The sequence below is a fragment of the Triplophysa dalaica genome, chromosome 11, assembly GCF_015846415.1.
Source record: "Triplophysa dalaica isolate WHDGS20190420 chromosome 11, ASM1584641v1, whole genome shotgun sequence".
Taxonomy (NCBI): Eukaryota; Metazoa; Chordata; class Actinopteri; order Cypriniformes; family Nemacheilidae; genus Triplophysa; species Triplophysa dalaica.
In genome coordinates, this window is record NC_079552.1 from 13,561,207 (window position 1) to 13,580,208 (window position 19,002).

The following is a 19,002-nucleotide window of genomic DNA, read 5'->3' on the forward strand; positions in this document are numbered from 1 at the left end:
GCGGTTTCCTAGACAGGGATTAAGACAAGTCCTAGACTAAAATAAATTTCAGACCGATCTAAACTGAAAACAGAACTATTTTGTCTCAAAATGCACACAATAAATAATTTTTTGTAAGGCATTTTTTTTTAAAAACGATTAAAATTTCCTAATTTAACTAAGGCCTAGCCATGGTTTAAGAAAGTGCCTATCCGGGAAACCCCCATATGTGTTCAGAGGTGTATAAGGACCTTATAATGAAGCGTAATGTTTTTAGAAGAGCTATTTCTATCTACATTCACCGTGGGAATTCACAATGTTGTTTCTACAGTATCCCTAAATGGACAAACTGCTCTCCAGAGTGCGTTTCATAAATTGGTTATCTCCTTCAGCAAAGAAGTTAAAGCAAGACTGTTAAAGTTTAATTAATTTCATAAAGTCTGTCATGTAATGAAGTCATTCTACATAGTCTGTCTCCTTCAGGCCTCTCTCTCCACACCTCATCCTCAGATTACAACAGAGCTGGAAACCAAATCATGCAAAGAATGGCCATAGATAATCAATAGGGAGGCTTTTAACCTGCGGCCATCTCCTCAGATGTGCCTCTGCCCATTGTGGTTTTACTGCGGGATTGATGTCAGCACATCTATGAATGGACCCCTTGACAGTTTTAAACTAATTCAATTACGATTTCCTGCTTTTTTCACGCTTTCTCTCGCGCTCCACGGAAAACAAGCGTAGCAAATCCAATCTATAGCGCTGGGATGGAGGGTAAATCCCTCGATGAAAGAGGGCAGGAGGGGAGGAAGCAGAGTGTGCGTGTTACACTGGTGCGATCAGCTGCTAAGGAGAGAGAAAGTGGGAAGCTTACAGTGTAATCCAATCAGAAAAATACCACTGGGGGAGAGGTCAGTAATGCCTGCTGTATCTTTCTCATTTTAAAAGTGCCTTAAGCTAAAGATATACAACATTCCCACATGCAGTATCACTACCTGTGCTCTAAACCTGGCTGACAATTTATTGTATGAAGGAGGCACTGGTTGTGCTACTGACGTGAAGATGTTATAAAGGACCTTTTTAATTATACTTTGCCTCTAAAAATAGTTTCTAAGCAAGATTGTATTGCAGCATCCTTGAAAGGGATGTGTCCTTAGAAACAAAGCATTTCTGTAATGCATTGTGACAAGAAATGAATTATTACTTTGATGTGTGTGTTACTAATTTGTGTGTAAAAAATGATACAATTTTTGTAAAATTCAAAAAGTTGGCGTGTATTTAAAGGTTTCCAAATTGAATTACACGGTTGCTTAATAAGGCAGCATACAGTATACACAGAAATACAGTAGTATATTGCTACTTAGAGTGGCATGAAGTTAACTTCTGGTCTGTGTTTGTTGATCGGTCTGGCTAGTGGCTAATAATGTAACAATTTATATATATAATTTAATTTATATTAATATATGTATTAAATAAACAATTTCTTGAATTTGATTGTATATTAATTTGGGGTGTCAACGTTAACGTGTAAACGCATAAAAAATATTTAACGCCATTAAAGATGGATACGACAGGTAGGAAGGGAACACTATTATTATAATGGGTTTGATTTGTAGAAAAAAATATTATATAATAAAGAAAGAAAGAAAAATATAATAAAGACATCAGATGCAAAGCCAACAATATTAGAATGTTGGGTTTCATTCACTAAATGATGCTGTTAAATTTTTTTCTTATTTCTAGATTCATTTGGAGATAATATGTGAAATCATTTTTAAAATGAAAAACCTAAATGATGTGTGATTAGTTAGTAAAATTTTGAATCGATTGACAGCACTAAAATAAACAGGTTAAACAAAATAAATAGTGTACGTTTAATTTCACTATACGTGTGCGATTAATCACAGTTAATCACACGAAAACGGTGTGATTAAATCTATTGACACTGACAGCCCTAAACTATTAATTTTATTAAATAAATGTTTTGTTAAATGGGTCGTGTAACTTTGTCGCATTTAAGTTAAGCCAACTAACATTTATTGTAATGGTAACCCAAAATAATACTGGCTACGAGATCCCGTCACACCCCAACAATTTATTGTTTGTAGAAATTAAACTGCAATAATATGAGTAAATATCTACAACTTTTGATGTCTTTTGTAGAAAAAAAAAAAAAAAAAACTAGAGTCTAGGGCAGTGGTTCTCAACTCTGGCCCGCGAGAACCATTTTCCTGCAGAGTTTATCCCCAACTCTGATATAAAACACCTGAACAAGCTAATCAGCGTCTTTACAATAAATGCGTTCAACTTAATGCGGAGCTGCGCAAATCTGTCATCATATGACATTTAAGTACCGCAAAAGAGATTCAAGTGCAGATTGCGCGGTACGCATTTGAATCGCTCTCGTGTTACTTTAATGCGATATGACAAACAATCTGCGCAGCCCAACATTAGGTTGAAAGCGAAGTCACTGATTAGCCTCTTAAGGTGTTTTATCAGAGTTGGATGGATCTCGCGGGCCAGAGTTGAGAACCACTGGTCTCGGGCAATCCTCTCACTAAAATCCTAAATTCAGTCGCTTTATAGACTGAACACAAACCAAAAAAAGAAAATACTACATGGTTCTATACGCTACAAGATTTTCACGAGAATGTGTTGTTCCTGCCCGATCATCAGATCTCTCCGTGTTCTATTATGGCAGAAACATCTCTCAAACAAAGCACTGCCAATTAAGTCCCAATCAGCCTACTGCCAGTCTATTCACAACCCATTACAGGAAACATTTCAGAGACAGACGCTGAATGTTGTGAATATGTCTTGCTCGGTTTCCCTTCCCTCAATATTCTTTTAAACAATCTGCTCTCAATATGGAATTGTGTCAATTTTTATGCTACATCTATTGTTCTGAGTCTCTGTGTTCAATAAAAGCTCACTGTAGTGGCAGCGGCGGCTGTTGTACTAATGAACGGCGGCACCGTAATTTCCCGCGTTTTCCCGCCTTTGTGAGATCGAACAACTTTCTAGTTGGAACAACTGTGGTGGAAAAAGTGAGGAATATAAAAAAAGGGAGAAAGGAAAAGGGAAAGGAAGGTTTGATTTGTGCCCTGTCACCTGTTTAAGCTTTATCTGTGCTACTGGCAAAAGGGAAAGTCAATAGAGGAATAGAAAACGGGGGGGAGAGGGTGAGACAAGGAGCAGGTAAGTCAACACACACAGCGGTAGCCTTCAATGGTATGAATATGTATTAAACATGCTAAATGCAGGTTTCAGGTGTCAGCTGGATGATTTGACTCCCATTCAGATGTGTGGGGGGTGGGGTGTAAGGGTATTCTTTAAAAAAGCTGGATGTGTGAGGTGGAACGTGGAATATGGTAAATAGGGGTTAAATAGACGTCAAGGTTTTCCATTCTACACTACGTCTGTGGAGATGAGTTTCACTAACGCATGTTTCCTTCCAAATGCCCGGGTGTGGAACTCGCACACCTGCAATGGTCCGTACTACAAGGATACTTTGAATCGCCTTCTCGTTTCCATCAGATAGCAGAACTTCCTTCACATCAGCACAAACTGCAATCTGTGGAAAAAGAATAGAATGAAAATAAACGAAACAGAAGCCAGACATCCTCACAACACCGCACGCAATCACGTCATATCGGATATTTTTTAATACCCCACTCCAAAACAACCACCCTGTCTCACTTTCTCTGTCGTTTCTGCTCCCTTCCATCCATCTCCGTCTCTCGGCCGTTTTTCCATTTTACGTCTGCATTATTTTAATCATTCAATCAAATCAGTCAATACTTTTATCATTCCCGGTGGCTGGGAGCCCTCTATCTTGCTATCACTCTGTTGGGTAATTGCATTGTGACAGGGGATGATGGCGAGCGCAGAGCCTTTCATTTGCAGTGTGGCGTTTATCAGGCGGGGCCATCGCGCTCCGCTGTCACTCCTTACTCAGCTCGTCAGGCCTGCCTGATGCCCTTCATATAACTTTGCATTGCGAAGCCGCCGCCTTTGTGCTGCTCCGCTGTCAGCTCTTTCTTTGCTCTTTTATATACAGTCTTTTCATTCAAGTAGTCGTCTTTATCAGAGCCGGTGTAACAGTTGTTTGGAGGGGCGCAGTGGGCACACGCGGGGACGGGAGGATCACGTGTGCGTTCGTAAAGGTGGTCGGAGGTTTCAGGTTGCGCTTGTGAATGATACGATTTTACATTTTGGGCCGAGATTTTTTTTACTTTTTATGAATCTTCCCAACAATGAAACTGTATATTACATTGTATATTATTGCATATTAAATATTTAAATTTGTCGTCATGTAGGATTATTTTGATGGACAATTCTAGCATTGTGGAAATGCTTGAAAAATAAATTCTCAGATTTCATAATGTTTGTTTATATTTTACTAAATCCCTGATGATAGAGTCCTGACATCAGAAAAATATCAGTCTATGCACAAATTTTCTGTTATAAAAGAGGGACACATTTATGCGTTATGGATGTGAAAAAACATGACACACGTTTTTGAGAGACAAACCAGAAGCAATAATACCCAAATAGAGAAGGGATGCTCTTCATAGACCACATTTTTTTTTTATATATTCGTGTGCCCACTTATGAGGAAAATGGACCATCGTGGATGTGACAATTCACATATTTGTCTAAGACAAACGATGACATCTGACAGTATGTTGAAACCCTTGGTAAAAGCTGCATTTTCTTACCATGTTAATGGCAAACAATGCAAGACATTGGGTTGTTCTGCTATCAAGTCGACACATTTTGATTGTGTGTAACCCCAAAATAGTTATCAAATTATAAACTTTTATAAACGTATAAAATATTTGTCTAATATTAAAGAAGACGTTTATAAGAGGCACAAGCTTTAAGAAATGATGTCTTCAGTAGATGGCTTTTATGATTTGATCATCATGTGACACTGAGTAACTCTATTCTATTTGCTCACATTTGGCACTTGGCAAATGTTATTTTAGCACCCTGGTAAAATGTGAGAACAGAGATAATAAAACAAGAAGGAGACACAGACAAACCGAGACAATACAGCAGTAATTTTTCTCCAGAGTCATGCACTGTTTTTTGTCCTATGGGCAAGTGTCAAGTCACGGGGCCACAGCACCAGCTAGCCATATGGGCATTAAGACCTGCAGGAAACCAACCAGTCATCCCAAAAAAATCTAAGCAGCCCTGCCAAAACCCTGCAGGGCACCTGACGTGGAAGAGAAAGGGAGGGAAGAGCAGAGAGGAGTGAAGGGGAACGCATAAGAAATGCAAAAAATGCATGTTTCCCGCATGAATGATGCCTGTAACAAAGCTGCCATGAACAAGTCAGTAGTGAGGACGAGAGAAAGGAATGCAAGAGGAAAAAAGAGCGAGAGATTGAGTGGGGGACGAAGAGGGCGATCCACTGGAGGTCCGTAATGTCACAACACGGGGGTATTGAGTGAGGAGATACGGGAAAGCTGGTCTTGTGAAGGCGAAATCGATAACATGTTAAGCCTGTCCATCTGGAGAGGCTACTACAAACTACTATACACTACACACAGTCAGAGCCTAAGCCACTGGTGTGTGTGTTTCTGTGTTTGACCGAGAGTAAAGAGTGAGAAAGTGCTTGCATTTGCATGCCCGTGTGTTTTTGATGAAGTAAGCCCACTGGGCTGCATGTGTTTATGGTCACTGAGGTAGAAATGTCAACGTGTGCTGGCCGATTTTTTCGGCCCATGTTAGATTACCCATGCTGATGGAAATTGCCCATTTGCCTGTGACTGTCAGTCCTTGCGAGCATAGTGTATCGTTTTTGTTCACTTTTGACTTACCATGAGCCCAGCAAGACATGTCATCCCTCCACCCAACTCGCACACCGAGGAGCCCCTGTGAGACAGAGGGAGAGCGATGCGTTTAGCATTTAAGTGAAATATCAGTATTACATCATGGAGGAAGCATGCTAGCTGAAAAAACAACAACAAATGAGATTAAGAAAAAACAAGAGAGAGATAAAGGAAGATGCAGAGAGAGAGAGGGACGGCTGTTGTGTCTTAACAATAACGCTAATTAACTTGCCTGTGTAGGGGGATACCATTGATTGGAATGCAATTCCACTGGGCTCATTGATCTCAACCTTCCTTCTCCCTCTTTCTCTCTGCATGTGGGAGAATGTGGGTGTATGTACATTCACAAAAGAACAATTGTCCTTTTTCCTGCTGGAAATGTGGATTTGTGGGCAGCAGGAGCATTTAATTAAACTTATGGGGATCACTTTGTTTCTGTACTGCACTCCTGTACAAAAAGAATGTGACAGTGGCACTGTGACGGCATCAAATGTTAATATATTGTATATGTTTTTGATATATAATGTGTTGAATGATTACCATTTGGATGGTACTTCAAATGACATTGATATCAATAAAAAAATGGTTATGATCCTTTCTTTATAGACCACTTTGGAAGATGTACAAAATGCTGGTCCAGAAGAACTTTCGGTTTCAGTTTTTTAACCCTTCACAAATGTTTGAACAGAATAAAACCATAGAACATTTATGACTGAATCAAAACAAAATGTTGAAAAAATACCTTTAAAGATTTTATCATATTTATAAGATAAAAATAAAAAAAAAATGAACTGGATGTGGATCAGTGGATATTTAGGATCAGTGTTTCCATCTTGCGAAGTGGTATATATAGCTAGTATTTCTGCCTTTACAGATACACACATTGGTAGTTGACAAATATAACGTATAATATAATGTACCATGATATCAAATAAGAAAACAAGCTGCTAATAATGTAATATTCTTTATCATCCTAAAGTTTATATTAAGCCTATAATATAAAATACCATAGGACAGATTTATTTTCATTCTTTTTTTGCCTAAATTTTTGCCTTCACACCATACGACACATTTACAACCACACACACACATTTGTTTTTTCTATAATGCTACCCATGTTATATATTATAAGTATGTTTACTAAGCATTTTCTTTAAATACATGAAACATTATTTATGAATTTCTTCCCAAAATATAACAACCCCAAAGTGTAGAAAACCACACACATACTTTACATAGAGACCTGCACAAATAATTCATACTAAAGTCAATTCATAAAATTTACATTGGAATAAATGGAATGAGATAAAAATGCAACACTATAATCTACATAAAATGTGTCTGTGTATGTCATACACAGAATATACAGTCCACACATATCAAAAGCAACTCAAACCCTCATCAGAACCACCTGCGATCTCTTTCTCTTAATCACACACAGACACACACACACACACTGGTAGCAAGACTTCATCATTTCGCCAGTCATTTCTATGTCTCCATGTGTTTGTCGGCTCTCAGCCCGTGATCCGACACCTTCCATTGACATAGAGACGGAACGGAGGATGAAGTGAGAGCGATTGTTGAATGAGGGAGTGCAATTAAAAATTAATGCGCACAAAACTGCTAGTATGAGCTGCAGCGGGGACAAAGGCTCAGTGACAGGTAGCTATTTGGCTGTACATTGGGCTAGTGGAAAGAAAAGCGAAAACCAGAGGGATGAAGAGAAGAGATGGGCGCTCTCCGTAAATTGACTTTTTTTGTTCTCTGTTATCCTACTCTTTTTCTCTTTTTTTTTGTGAGTGGCTGATAACAGGTCTAGAAGATAGCAAGTGGGTGCACAGCACTTGATGACAGGAGCAAGCATGCGTTGCCAAGACACACACACGCGCACAAACACGCTGCTTGTGCACATGCAAATGAAATTTTGGCCTTTGATTAAGGGGTTTGAAAATGTGTACAAGTAATACACAGACTATATATCAACACCAGAGATCAAAAATAAGGGCCCGGGCGCCAGTGTGAGAGAGTTTCAAATTAATATAACCACTGCTTGCCCTGACTAAAATGCTAAAATTCCATTATAATTAATATAAAAAATATTTGTATACTATACCAATAATAAAAAAGTCACAGAAAAAAGTTTCCATTTCAAAGACCATTTTTAGTTTAGTTTGTGTTTAGGTTAAATTATAATTGTTGTTTTATTCTGTGAACTACAAATTATTTTCCTGAATTTCAAATAAAAATATTGCTTCTATTTGCACTTATTTGAAGAAAATGAAAACTCCAAGGTTTTTAAGACCTCAAATACTGCTAAGTAAACAAGTTTATTTTCATTTTAAAGCAATACAACAGTAATATTTGTACATATTTGACACTTAATGTCATTCCTGAGGTTTGATTTTATTGGTATTCAACAGACAGTGGACTGGAATGGCCACAAGACATCTAGAAATGCTAATTAAATAAACATTTGGAAGGGTCTCTTAAATTTTTCCACAGCTCGTTTTAGAAACTGATTTTATATATATATAAAAAAAAACTACCTGCCAGCTTATTGTTAAACATTCACACACACTTCTGCACAACCATTGGCCCAAGGGCGCAAAACCCTGCTCTGTCTCTATATGCCCAGTTGACCTTCAGCTTGCTGCTGTGTGATCGATAAGCTTCTCTTCCCTCCTCTGCCTCTTGAATGTAAAAACAGGAAATCAAAGGATTGTGTACCGCCTTGAGTGCAAATCAAAAAGTGCCCCTTGCTTCTCTGTCATATGGCCAAAGTGACAGAGAGGGAGCTAAAGCAGAGGAAGAAATATGGAGCTAAAAGAGAAAGCAAGAGAAAGAGAGAAGGTTGGCTCACGTAAACATGTGACATTTCTTTAGGCAATAGTAGGCCATAACCTCTTCAGAGGGCCAAACACCTGAAAGAGAAGAGAGAAGAGGTTAGAGGTTAACATCTGATAACTGTTTTAATGGCAGTCAATGGTGCCCCAGAAATCTCAATACCTAACATTCTTCCAAATATCTTTCTTTGTGTTCAACAGAACAACCGAATGTAAAAAGGTTTGGAACAACTTGAAGTTGAGAAATTCACAACAGAATTTTCATTTCTGGGTGGAGAATCCATTTAATCTCAGATTTCCTTGCATGAATCAAGTGGACATCTTGATGGATACTCATGATGGAGAACATAATAGTTAAATGAAACTGTGTCCTAAAAACCAAATAAGCACAGTTTGCTTTATTACACTCTGCATACTTGCACAAGGATGCTACCTTCATGTGATGCAACAAAGACAATGTCTCGCTCTCATTCACACTGGTGGTTTCCCTCCGTTCACAGAAAGAACAGCGTCTGCTCGCTTGCTTCCAACACACACACACAAGATTCTGGCTACTTAGACTTGTAAGCCGTGCACAGAGTGAGTGGGGGTCCAGCGAACGATTATCACAAGAAGCAGGCTGGTGGTCTTATCACCCACTGTCAGCCTCTGCTCCTTCTGCTAGCTCCAGCAAGAGCCATAAAGCTGCTATTGTCTCTCAGACACACATGTACATAAACACACACACACACTGCTGAGGAAAATAGTAATTTCAATAAACTTAGGCCCATGAGCTGTCCTTTGATGGGAGCTCCTTCGTGTTGGGATTTGTAACTTTACTTGTTCGTCGACGCATCTTCATGTTTAAAGATTTGTGAAGTGTTATTCTACTGTTTCAGAACTGAGAACAAAGAAACGTGTTTTGGTGCACAGACACTAATGTTTTCAATCGGCCTGCATAAACAACTACAGAAATACGGGTTAGAGAGAGAGAGGGAGTGAAAAATGTGTGTGCGTGTGTAAGACACAGTCGATATAATAAGCAGCTTATGACCTGCCTTTCAGGAAGGCCTGTTAAAGCCTGTCTCTCTCAACCTCTCTGCACCATCAGCTTGAGATTAACTCACCCAAGCAAGATTTAATAATGTCTATTGATAAAACGTCAACATATGCCTCTGCCATTAAAAACAGACAGCACCTGCTTGGTATTCCACTTGCTGATGAACCACATGACATTTCCAGAGGCCAGACGACGATTTATCACATAAGGATTTTAGTTTGACAGAAAAACAAACTTATGACACTTGGCGGTCATCATAACAACAACTTTATGGCTTTATGGCTATTTCATTTGATTCTCTAAAGTTCTAGTCTCCTCTACGACAGAACGCTGAGAATTGAAAAACTCAATATCTATGAGGTTGAATTATCACCACCTTGCATTTTGCAGAAATAAAACACTCAGGCTTGTGGTTTTATGAGATTGGTGATTCGTGTTTTTTAGCTTTGAGTTCGGCTCCCTCAAGTATTTCCTTAAAAAAATCAGCACTGTTGTATTACAGAAAAAATGCATCAAAGAACATTTCTGGAGAAAGTGCCGGTGTACTTAAATACGCTGCTTGCGTACTAATGACATTCTCATAAGTCAGACGTTTTTAAAATGACATTTGAAATGGATTGATTCAGCAATTGCATAAAATGGTGAGATAACATAGGAGCGGCCTAATAAGGGCAGGAGTTTTTCTGCTTTTAGAGGTCTTTTCAATAATAATATGGTGAGATAAAATCATGGCAGAAGAAGACCATAAAGAAATTCATGCTTTCTTTAAAATGATTCCTCATTTGTATTAAATATTTGTTGAATGTATTTGAAGCAATATTAGCATTCATATGCAGTGAATATAATTACATCTCTACACTGGATGTCTGTTATGACTGATTTTCAATTTATCATTTATCGACAAGGCACTGTATAACCTGGCTGCCCGATACTTAACTGATCTATTGCTCCCTCTCAACTTTGGTCAACCTAGGTTGTGTTTAAATGTGCTCTATAAATAAACATTAATTCATTTGTTCATTCATTCAAATTATGTAGCATAGATTGTCAAATGTTTGCCTGGGAGTTTGATACAAGGCTTCATTTTTGCACAGCCTATTCACATGACACATTAACATAGAATTAAAAATTTGTAATGTATCGAACTTATAATGAATAAAATAAAAACGTAAAATTTTGATTTTGAAAGAAAACGTGGATTTTTAGTAGCTGACAGCGTCAGTATTTTGTTTAAATGTAAAAAAAAATTACACTAAGAGAGACAACCAAATTTAAATCTAAACGACCAGTTTCATATTCTTCCCCAAAAACATACATGTGCATGTTAGGTGTGTTTTTCTAATGCCAGGGGTCAAGATGCACTTGAGGAAATGAAGAAGCCATCAGGTGATAGCAGATTAAAGCTCTTCCTCGAGTAATCCAATCACTTCTCACCATCAATTACAAAATGAGACGCAGAGCTGGTCTGCTACTCTCTCTCTTTCTCTGCTTTCCCTAAAGCGCAATGCAAAAGGTATAAGTTCTGTTAAACAAGAACTTTGGTACACAGCACCTCAGTACAAGCAGTCCTTGTGGATGAACTACTGATCTTTTGAACTTTGTAAAAGTGTAGCGCCTGACCTATCCCAGTGTAAAGTCCGGATGATAATCATATGAGCTGGGATGAGATGTGCAGATGCAGCCGGGCACTCATTTCATGCAACTTATAACACCACTACTGTATGTGCTTACATAGGCTTAGATGCTGTGAGGTTAAAGGGCAATACCATTTAAGAAATATATACATTCCTCAACAACATACTTTATCAAGTTCAGCAAATTCAGTAAACACTATGACAGGCAACTCGGACTCAGGGAGCCTATAAGAAACAAAATAAAGAAAGTTGCGACACAGGGTGTTCACTATCCCGTTCGGAACGCCAGCCGGCCTCCAGCTTTCTCAAGATGATCTCCACATTACCCCCGGCCTGAGATAATTCCTAAGCCTCCTCTATTTCAGATCCAATACTGGATAAGAGCACATTTCAGCATGATCAAGTGCAATCTGTTCCCTCACACTGCTACTTTACTCCCACTCAGGTTTACGGAGCACAAACGAACATCCACAGATATGATAAAAATAATATGATAAAAAGCGATTACTTTTTTTGCATGTCAAGGCAGATTTTCACATGTCAGCTAAAGCTTTCTGTTTCACAAAAGGTTCTTTGTGGCGAAGAAAGGTTCTTCATATTATAAAATGTAAGAAGAACCTTTGACTGAATGGTTCTTTGTGGAACCAAAAACCTTTTAAGCACCTTAATTTTTTAAGAGTGTAGCCCCAATGCAAGAAATACTATTACAAATATATTGAACTCCATTGAATAATCTGAATATTAAACCTTTTCCTGGTTAATAAAATCTAAAAGACTTTATTTGACTGTAAATGACTGTAAAACATAAAATAGTTTCAGTTTTTTTATACATGTTGATGTAACGTAAATGTAACGTACATGTAATAGACATTTTCTTAAAATCTCCTTAATAAAAAGTGGCACAGCTTACCCCCACTCTACCCCACAGTCTTTGCATCAGATATAAACACCAATCAGAGCCCTGTCAGAGACAGCCTCTGATTTTTCTCTGAAATTGGATGAACACTCGGTTCACATTCAAGGCGCTTAATCATTTACAACCCACATGCGTTCATATGGACACTCACACCCCTCAGTAATGCTCGGTGCACACACCGACTGACAAAAAATACAGCCTCCAACCACACAGAAAAGAGAGGAAAAAGCCCCTCCGTCTTGCCCAGCTGCGCACACAAGTGTGTTTTCAAAGCCGCAACACTGTGCCTCGGGTAGATAAGGCTGGCCTCCTCTCTTGGTAAACAACTTTTTTGGATTAGGGGTGGCGGCGTATAATGAGGGGAGGAGAGCCATCGCCGCATTGTCACAGGCGCACACGGGGGCCAAGGCGACTCTTTGCTCTGCTATTTATCCGGTGGCCTGATAGCTTACTTATCTGTGAGAGAAAATGCCAAAGCTGGCGGAATCTCATCTTCGCTGCGGCGCGGGGCCGACGGCACGCTAATAGATATATCAACGCGCGGGTGCGGGGCTAAGCCGTTCAGATGAGCGGGTGCAGGCCGCAGCTGATTGATTAGCATAGGCTGGAATGGCGCGGGCCGTTGACAACCCCAGATTACAGCCGCCACGCAAACCTAAATTGCTTACCTCTCTCCACCGCACCGTGGAACAGGGGCCTGGCAAATTACAGCCCTGTCACCTGAACAACGTCTATTTGGGGAATGTTAATGCATATAAACAATTAAAGCGAGAGGGAGAGAAAGAAATGATAGGGATGACATGAGAGAGAAAGAGAGAGAGAAAAGGGGAAGAATTCGATGAGACGGGTGATGAGATATTACAAGTGCATTCGCTGACAAAAACTCCCTCGTTTTCTTTGTGAAATTTGAATTGCTTGAGATTTTTTACCATGAGTTCCTACTATACACCTGTTAAGACGACAGAAAGATAGTGCCAGTGCTGCCCATTTGTCTCTTTATATAGCATCACAGCACTCGAGTTGGCTGCTATCTTATCCCCTACAGGGCCATGCAGTAATGTAGGCTATGAAACAGCGCTGTGAGAAAATGTGTGTGCTCAGTGGGTGATAATGTGTGAACAGTTATCCAGTGCTGCAGGTGTGTGTGAGATTTAATATGTACAGGTGAGAATGTGTTAACAGCTTTAACAAAGGACAGGCCAGATCTTGACACACGCACTCACACAAATACACAAATGCATCTAAAGGGCGACACTGTCTATCATAAAGGCCAAACTCATATTTGAACTGTAACCATGACAACGTGCCATCGGGGTGTCATCTGCTTGACAGGTACTGAAACTAGTTTGAACTGTTGAATATGAAACTCTATTATTGAGATTCGACTCATATAAACAACATGAACCTTACTCTGACCCCTAAAGGAACAGTTTACCTCAAAAGTGAAATATCAGTCATTTTGAAATTCTATGAATATCTGAAGAGTTAATTTGCAAAAACGGATAACTAAAATAAAATCAAAAATCCTTATTGTTGAGATGCAAATACAAAGCCGCATCGATCGATAACAGCAATTTCAGGAAAAATCAGGAACATGCAATGAATTTGCTGTAAGTTTACAGAAAATGTTAACAAACATTACCAGTTGAAATAGACTATTAATAATCGAATTAATAACATTCAGAAAGCGAAGAAATATTTAATCATCAGAATCGATATTTGCATTGGCAGTGTCGGAGGAGAAATTTTGTAGAAATTGGTGCATCTCTACTTTATTGTGTTTTTTGAGTTATAACTTATTAATGTAACTGCAATTGGACTGATATTACCTGTAATGCACTTTGCACAAAAAATGAATAAAGTGCGTTTCAATGATGGGTTTGGAACAACATGCGGTTGGTTGTCTTAATAATGGCAGAATTTGCATTTTAAGGTGAACTGCTCATTTATTTTCTTGTTTGTTCTGCTACTTTGTACTATAGCCATGGTCCTAGAAAAGAACACCACAACCTGTTCACAAACTTTCTCTCTAGCTTTCTAAGTACATTAAGTCTCATTCTGTCGGTAACACTTTAGTTAAGGGACCAATTCTCATTAAAGGCCACGATCCCTGTGATCGCAACCTTAAGTTAGTGTGTAATGTTGCTGTTAGAGCATAAATAATACCTGCAAAATGATAAATCTCAAAGTTCAGTGCCAAGCGAGATATTGTCTTTAACAGAATTTGCTTTTCAAGGATTACAGAGAAGAGCTGGAATAGGACTACAGCCCTCTAATTCCCGGGTACATGATGTCACTATTCTGAGTGTTTTTAATAACCTCCGCCAAAGGAATACGCAAAAAATTGGCGAAGTCTTCCTTAGAGAAGAGGAAGAGCCGCTGAAGTAGTGTTTGGTTATTGAGATTGTATTTACAGAGATTGTAAACATTTAACTGAGCTACTTTAACTTTCATCATAGTCCTACAGCTGGTCATAAGAATTCAGCTACACACATTCTAAGATAACCAACGGTCAAATATTAGCTTCCATGACTTCAACATCGGCTGTGAAAGCTGTTCTGTGTAATACACTGATATTGTGTCTGTGTGTGCTTACCACTTAAACTCTTCTATGAAACATGCTTTGAAGTCCTGCTTGCAAATGTCTCCTGGTCAATCTCCTTGTTTTATTATCCAACATGGGTCCAATATAAAAAAGCAAAAAGGCCGGTGTCATTTCCTTCGCCATAGGAGGGAAAAAAATTCTATCTCTAACAAAGATTGATGTTTGCACATACCCTAGCAGACCTCCGTTACACTTTGATCGATCCAAATGTTTTTAACTGATGAAGTGAAGTTGACGCCATTGTTACTGTTTATTGCTCAAAGCCAAAGTTTATGAATACACGTGCACTGAGATGGTCACCGACCAATCACTACAGCCTGAGAAGCGGAAGCTCGTTGATCTAAACACACTCTAAGTGGGGAACCAATCACGACAGAGTCAGCTTTACCAATCAGGGTGTTTCTTAAGGAGGGACCTTATATAGACCGGAAGAAATCCAGTCGTTTTGTTAAAAGAGGGACAGCAATGAACATAGACTTGAAATATGTGAAATACAAAGTGTTTTTTTTAACATTAGAAACATAAACATCCATTGTTAAACACCCAAAAAACATAATCAAAGCCTCAAACACAACAAAGACTGGCTCTTTTAATAACTTCTTTCTTATAGCATGTTTATTATAAGCATATTGGCTGTTTATTAGTACTTATTAAGCAGATACTGTGCAAGACCTTATTCTACATCCCAAATCCTACCCAATACCTTCAACTACCGCACTAACAACTAATAAGGAAACAATTAGGAGTTTATTGAGGCAAAAGTCCTAGGTAATGGTTTGTTAATAGCGAGAATTGGACCTTTAAATAAAGTGTGACCAATCTGTCCAGCAATGTCAGGGTGGAAAATGACATTGAAGAAATGTTCGGCCATTAGACAAAAAGACAAAGCAGACAAGTAGTATTATCACTACATTATATAGATTCACTTGATCAAAAATAAGTAACAATGTTGAGATAATAGACAAATGTGTGTTAAGAAGTCAAATAATCGGACTTTGACGCTCTGTGTTGGGTCAAGTTCACAGAGCATTCCATAAGGCACATATGCTGCCGGTACCCTCACTGTAACATGCAGCAAGAGCCCTGGCATTCCCTTCACATCGCTCGCTGGCTTCCACTCTCTCTCTCTCTGTCTCTCTCATTCCCGTAGAACGGACAAGCAGGGCGCCTCCAGGCTGTGCACCACGCTGCCGCTTTTCACTCTAAACGGAGATGAGCGTGGCGATATCCCCGGGCCAGCTCAGGGGGCCTCTATGTAACCTAAAATGATTTTTAGCACGCCAACTCGAGCACTTCCCAGAAGCAATGTCAACCCACTGCCACAGTCTCTCTTTTCCTGCCTCTTTCTCTCTCTTTCCGTGTGTGTGCGGATGCCTGTGGGGAGAGAAAAGCAGTGGAGACAGGGGGAAGTTAAAAAGCTTAGCAGCGAGGGTCAGCTCGCGACACGAGGGCTTATCGCTTTTCTGTCGTGCCCCGCCGGCAGTAGAAGGGACCTTTTTTCTTCATCTCATTCAGGTGAAAAGCTTACTACTTCCCCTGCTCTCTCTCTCTCTCGTTTTCTCCAGTGCACACCCTGGCTCCCTTTCACATCTTGATGCCTTTTAAATGTCACTTATTTTACATGAGGTACTTTGTGGAGATGGGGAATCAGGAGCAATCAGGGCTATTATCCCTGTGGGGCGATGTCGGGTCCAGATGCATTACGACACCCTTCCTCCGCCTGGCCACTGCTGCAACGTGCCACTTCTCTGGGAATTAAGTGGCATTATGGGGGAAGTGGCTGTGATAGGAACAGCATGGCAGTGCAGGTAGAACGCTGCTCTCGCTCGGCCTTTAAGTGAGACCTCACCGGGGTCTAATCAGACAGAAAGCCCTGGACAAAGCAAAGCCTCGGACACAGCAAAACCCCGGCCCACCAAGGGAGAGCAAAGCCATTTAGAGCCACCTTGCCGGCCACGCACATACACAACATACACTGTCGTTCCATTTTCTCGGCTTCTTCGGTACGCACCCTGCATGTGTAGGCTCACATTACTTATTCTAAATACCCTCCCTCTCTTGTAGCAAAGCCATAGATTACATAGATACGTACAGTGTCAAAACTGACACCAGCTGTCATGCACCTATTTATTTATGGCATTCCTGGCTTACACTGTAGGAGATTGACAGTAAAAGACCCGTAGACAGTTATCATGATCTATCAATAGATAATCACTTAAACAAGAACACAAAGCTCTCAAACACTTCTGGAGTCATGAGACGGGACATTTAGTCCTAGAGATTATCAAAGTTGACTGGAAGGTTATGTCCACTTTGTGATTTTCCAATCTTTCTCATATTCCAGAAACAATTCAATCACACATCCACAAATTCCTCAAGGGTAGAGTGTGTGCTAACAGAAGATTTTTCGAACATGATGATATGAAGTCCCTTTACACAGTACCACTCACCCAGAAGGAAGAGAGAGCCTAAGCATTCATTAGAGACTTGACCGTGAAATTTTTCTCTACTTTCTGTATCAGAAAAGGTTGGTCTTAAATCATCGATTTCAAATAAGTTAATGCTGAATAATAATTGATTAATATTGGTAGAAACCACAAAAAAGTATTTACATTTATGCATTTGGCAGACACTTTTATCCAAAGCGACTTACATTGCATTATCCTTTACATTTGATTCCAAGTATATGTAATCCCCTGGAATCGAACCCACAACCTTCATGTTGTTAACACACTGCTCTAACCTCTGAGCTAAAGAAATTTGAAGTAAGGTGAAGCCACGACTTCAACACAGTCTTAGGAAAGACATGAAATGACCAAAAGTGAGGACCAAAATACTTTTACGACAATCATGCAAATCTATAGTTCAGTACACTTAAACGTCTAAAGTAAGCAACCAGCATACTGTTTAAAAATATATTTTTTTTTGTTTATAATAAGTTTCTATGTATAAGCCCAGATTGCACAAGTAGTAAGTAGATCTGGAAAACATCTGCGGTGTAAAAACCTCTTAGAAAAAGCTGTTTTTACATACATTCCAAATCTAACAGACATCTTCTACACTGTGAAAAATTATTCTGGGGGTATACACAACGCAATAAAATCGGTAATATTTTGCTCAACTATATTAGTTTAATAAATAAGAATGGGTACATTTTACCCACACTACATATTTATTAAGAGTCATAACGGCAACTTAAAAAAAAAAGTAAAATATACACCAATATGACAACCCATGAAACACGCAGTTTGATTTTACTTAAAGGTATTAATTATACAAATATCTATAAAAATTTGTATTTTAGATTTATTTGTTAACATTAGTAATGACAACATTAAAATATTAATTAAAGTTTACGCTAAAATATTAGCCCTGGATCAGTGCGCACATTCAAGACGGGAATCAAGATTTAAATTATTGGCGTCCGTTGTACTGTCGGGACGTAAAAGTGTCGAACTACAGGTACATTTTGTTTGACATGCTAAAATCATTATTAATGTAAGTGTTTACTCATTTACTGGTAATATCCTGCAAAATATTATTATTTGCCATTAATAGATGCTTCGGCGAAACCACTTTTAAAAGTGCTTTTTTCAAATCTCTGGCTTCTCATATTGTCTGGTTAGACCACAGTGTTAGAAGGGAAGGGTCTGTAGAGTTTTTTGGTTTTTGTTCTTATTTACTTTAGTTATATGTGTGTTTTCCAGTGCTTTATTAATTTAATGTCTGTGTTTCTGACCTTTTCTTTAACAGATCTGCACATATGACACATCACAAGGAATATTGGCGTAACATTAGCAGTTTTGACCAAGATAAAATACCTTCAGAACACTGAGCATTATTTGATTTATGGAAGGAAATGTGTTTGACTTGTTTAATAAAAAGTAAATGATTCAATCTTCTGTGTCTGGTCATCTTTAGGTAAATTCCACCTTCCCCAAATAAGTAATATATAAAGTTGAATTAATCTTATTGATTATTAATAATAACTAAGTAGATGAATGTTAAGTGCTGTCAATGGTAAACATTACCCAAATGTATTAAGTGATGAGTTATGTAATTTATTAGGTAGACTTGACCCGATTTCTTTTCATATGTTATAGCTCATAAATGTATATACTCTTTAAAGATGTAAACACAGAC

The 19,002-nt window shown here is 38.8% G+C and overlaps 1 protein-coding gene across 3 annotated transcripts in view; it reads right to left on the bottom strand.

The window, feature by feature from the left end:
• Positions 1–19,002, bottom strand: part of camkmt (calmodulin-lysine N-methyltransferase) — an 81,093-nt gene that overhangs the window by 15,732 nt on the left and 46,359 nt on the right. For all 3 annotated transcript variants that reach the window (XM_056761246.1, XM_056761243.1, XM_056761245.1), the window contains exons 4-6: positions 8,683–8,743; positions 5,808–5,862; positions 3,487–3,550 (exon numbers count right to left, since the gene is read on the bottom strand). In XM_056761246.1, coding sequence (XP_056617224.1) covers positions 3,487–3,550; positions 5,808–5,862; positions 8,683–8,743 — 180 coding nt within the window. The remainder of the gene's footprint in view (positions 1–3,486; positions 3,551–5,807; positions 5,863–8,682; positions 8,744–19,002) is intronic.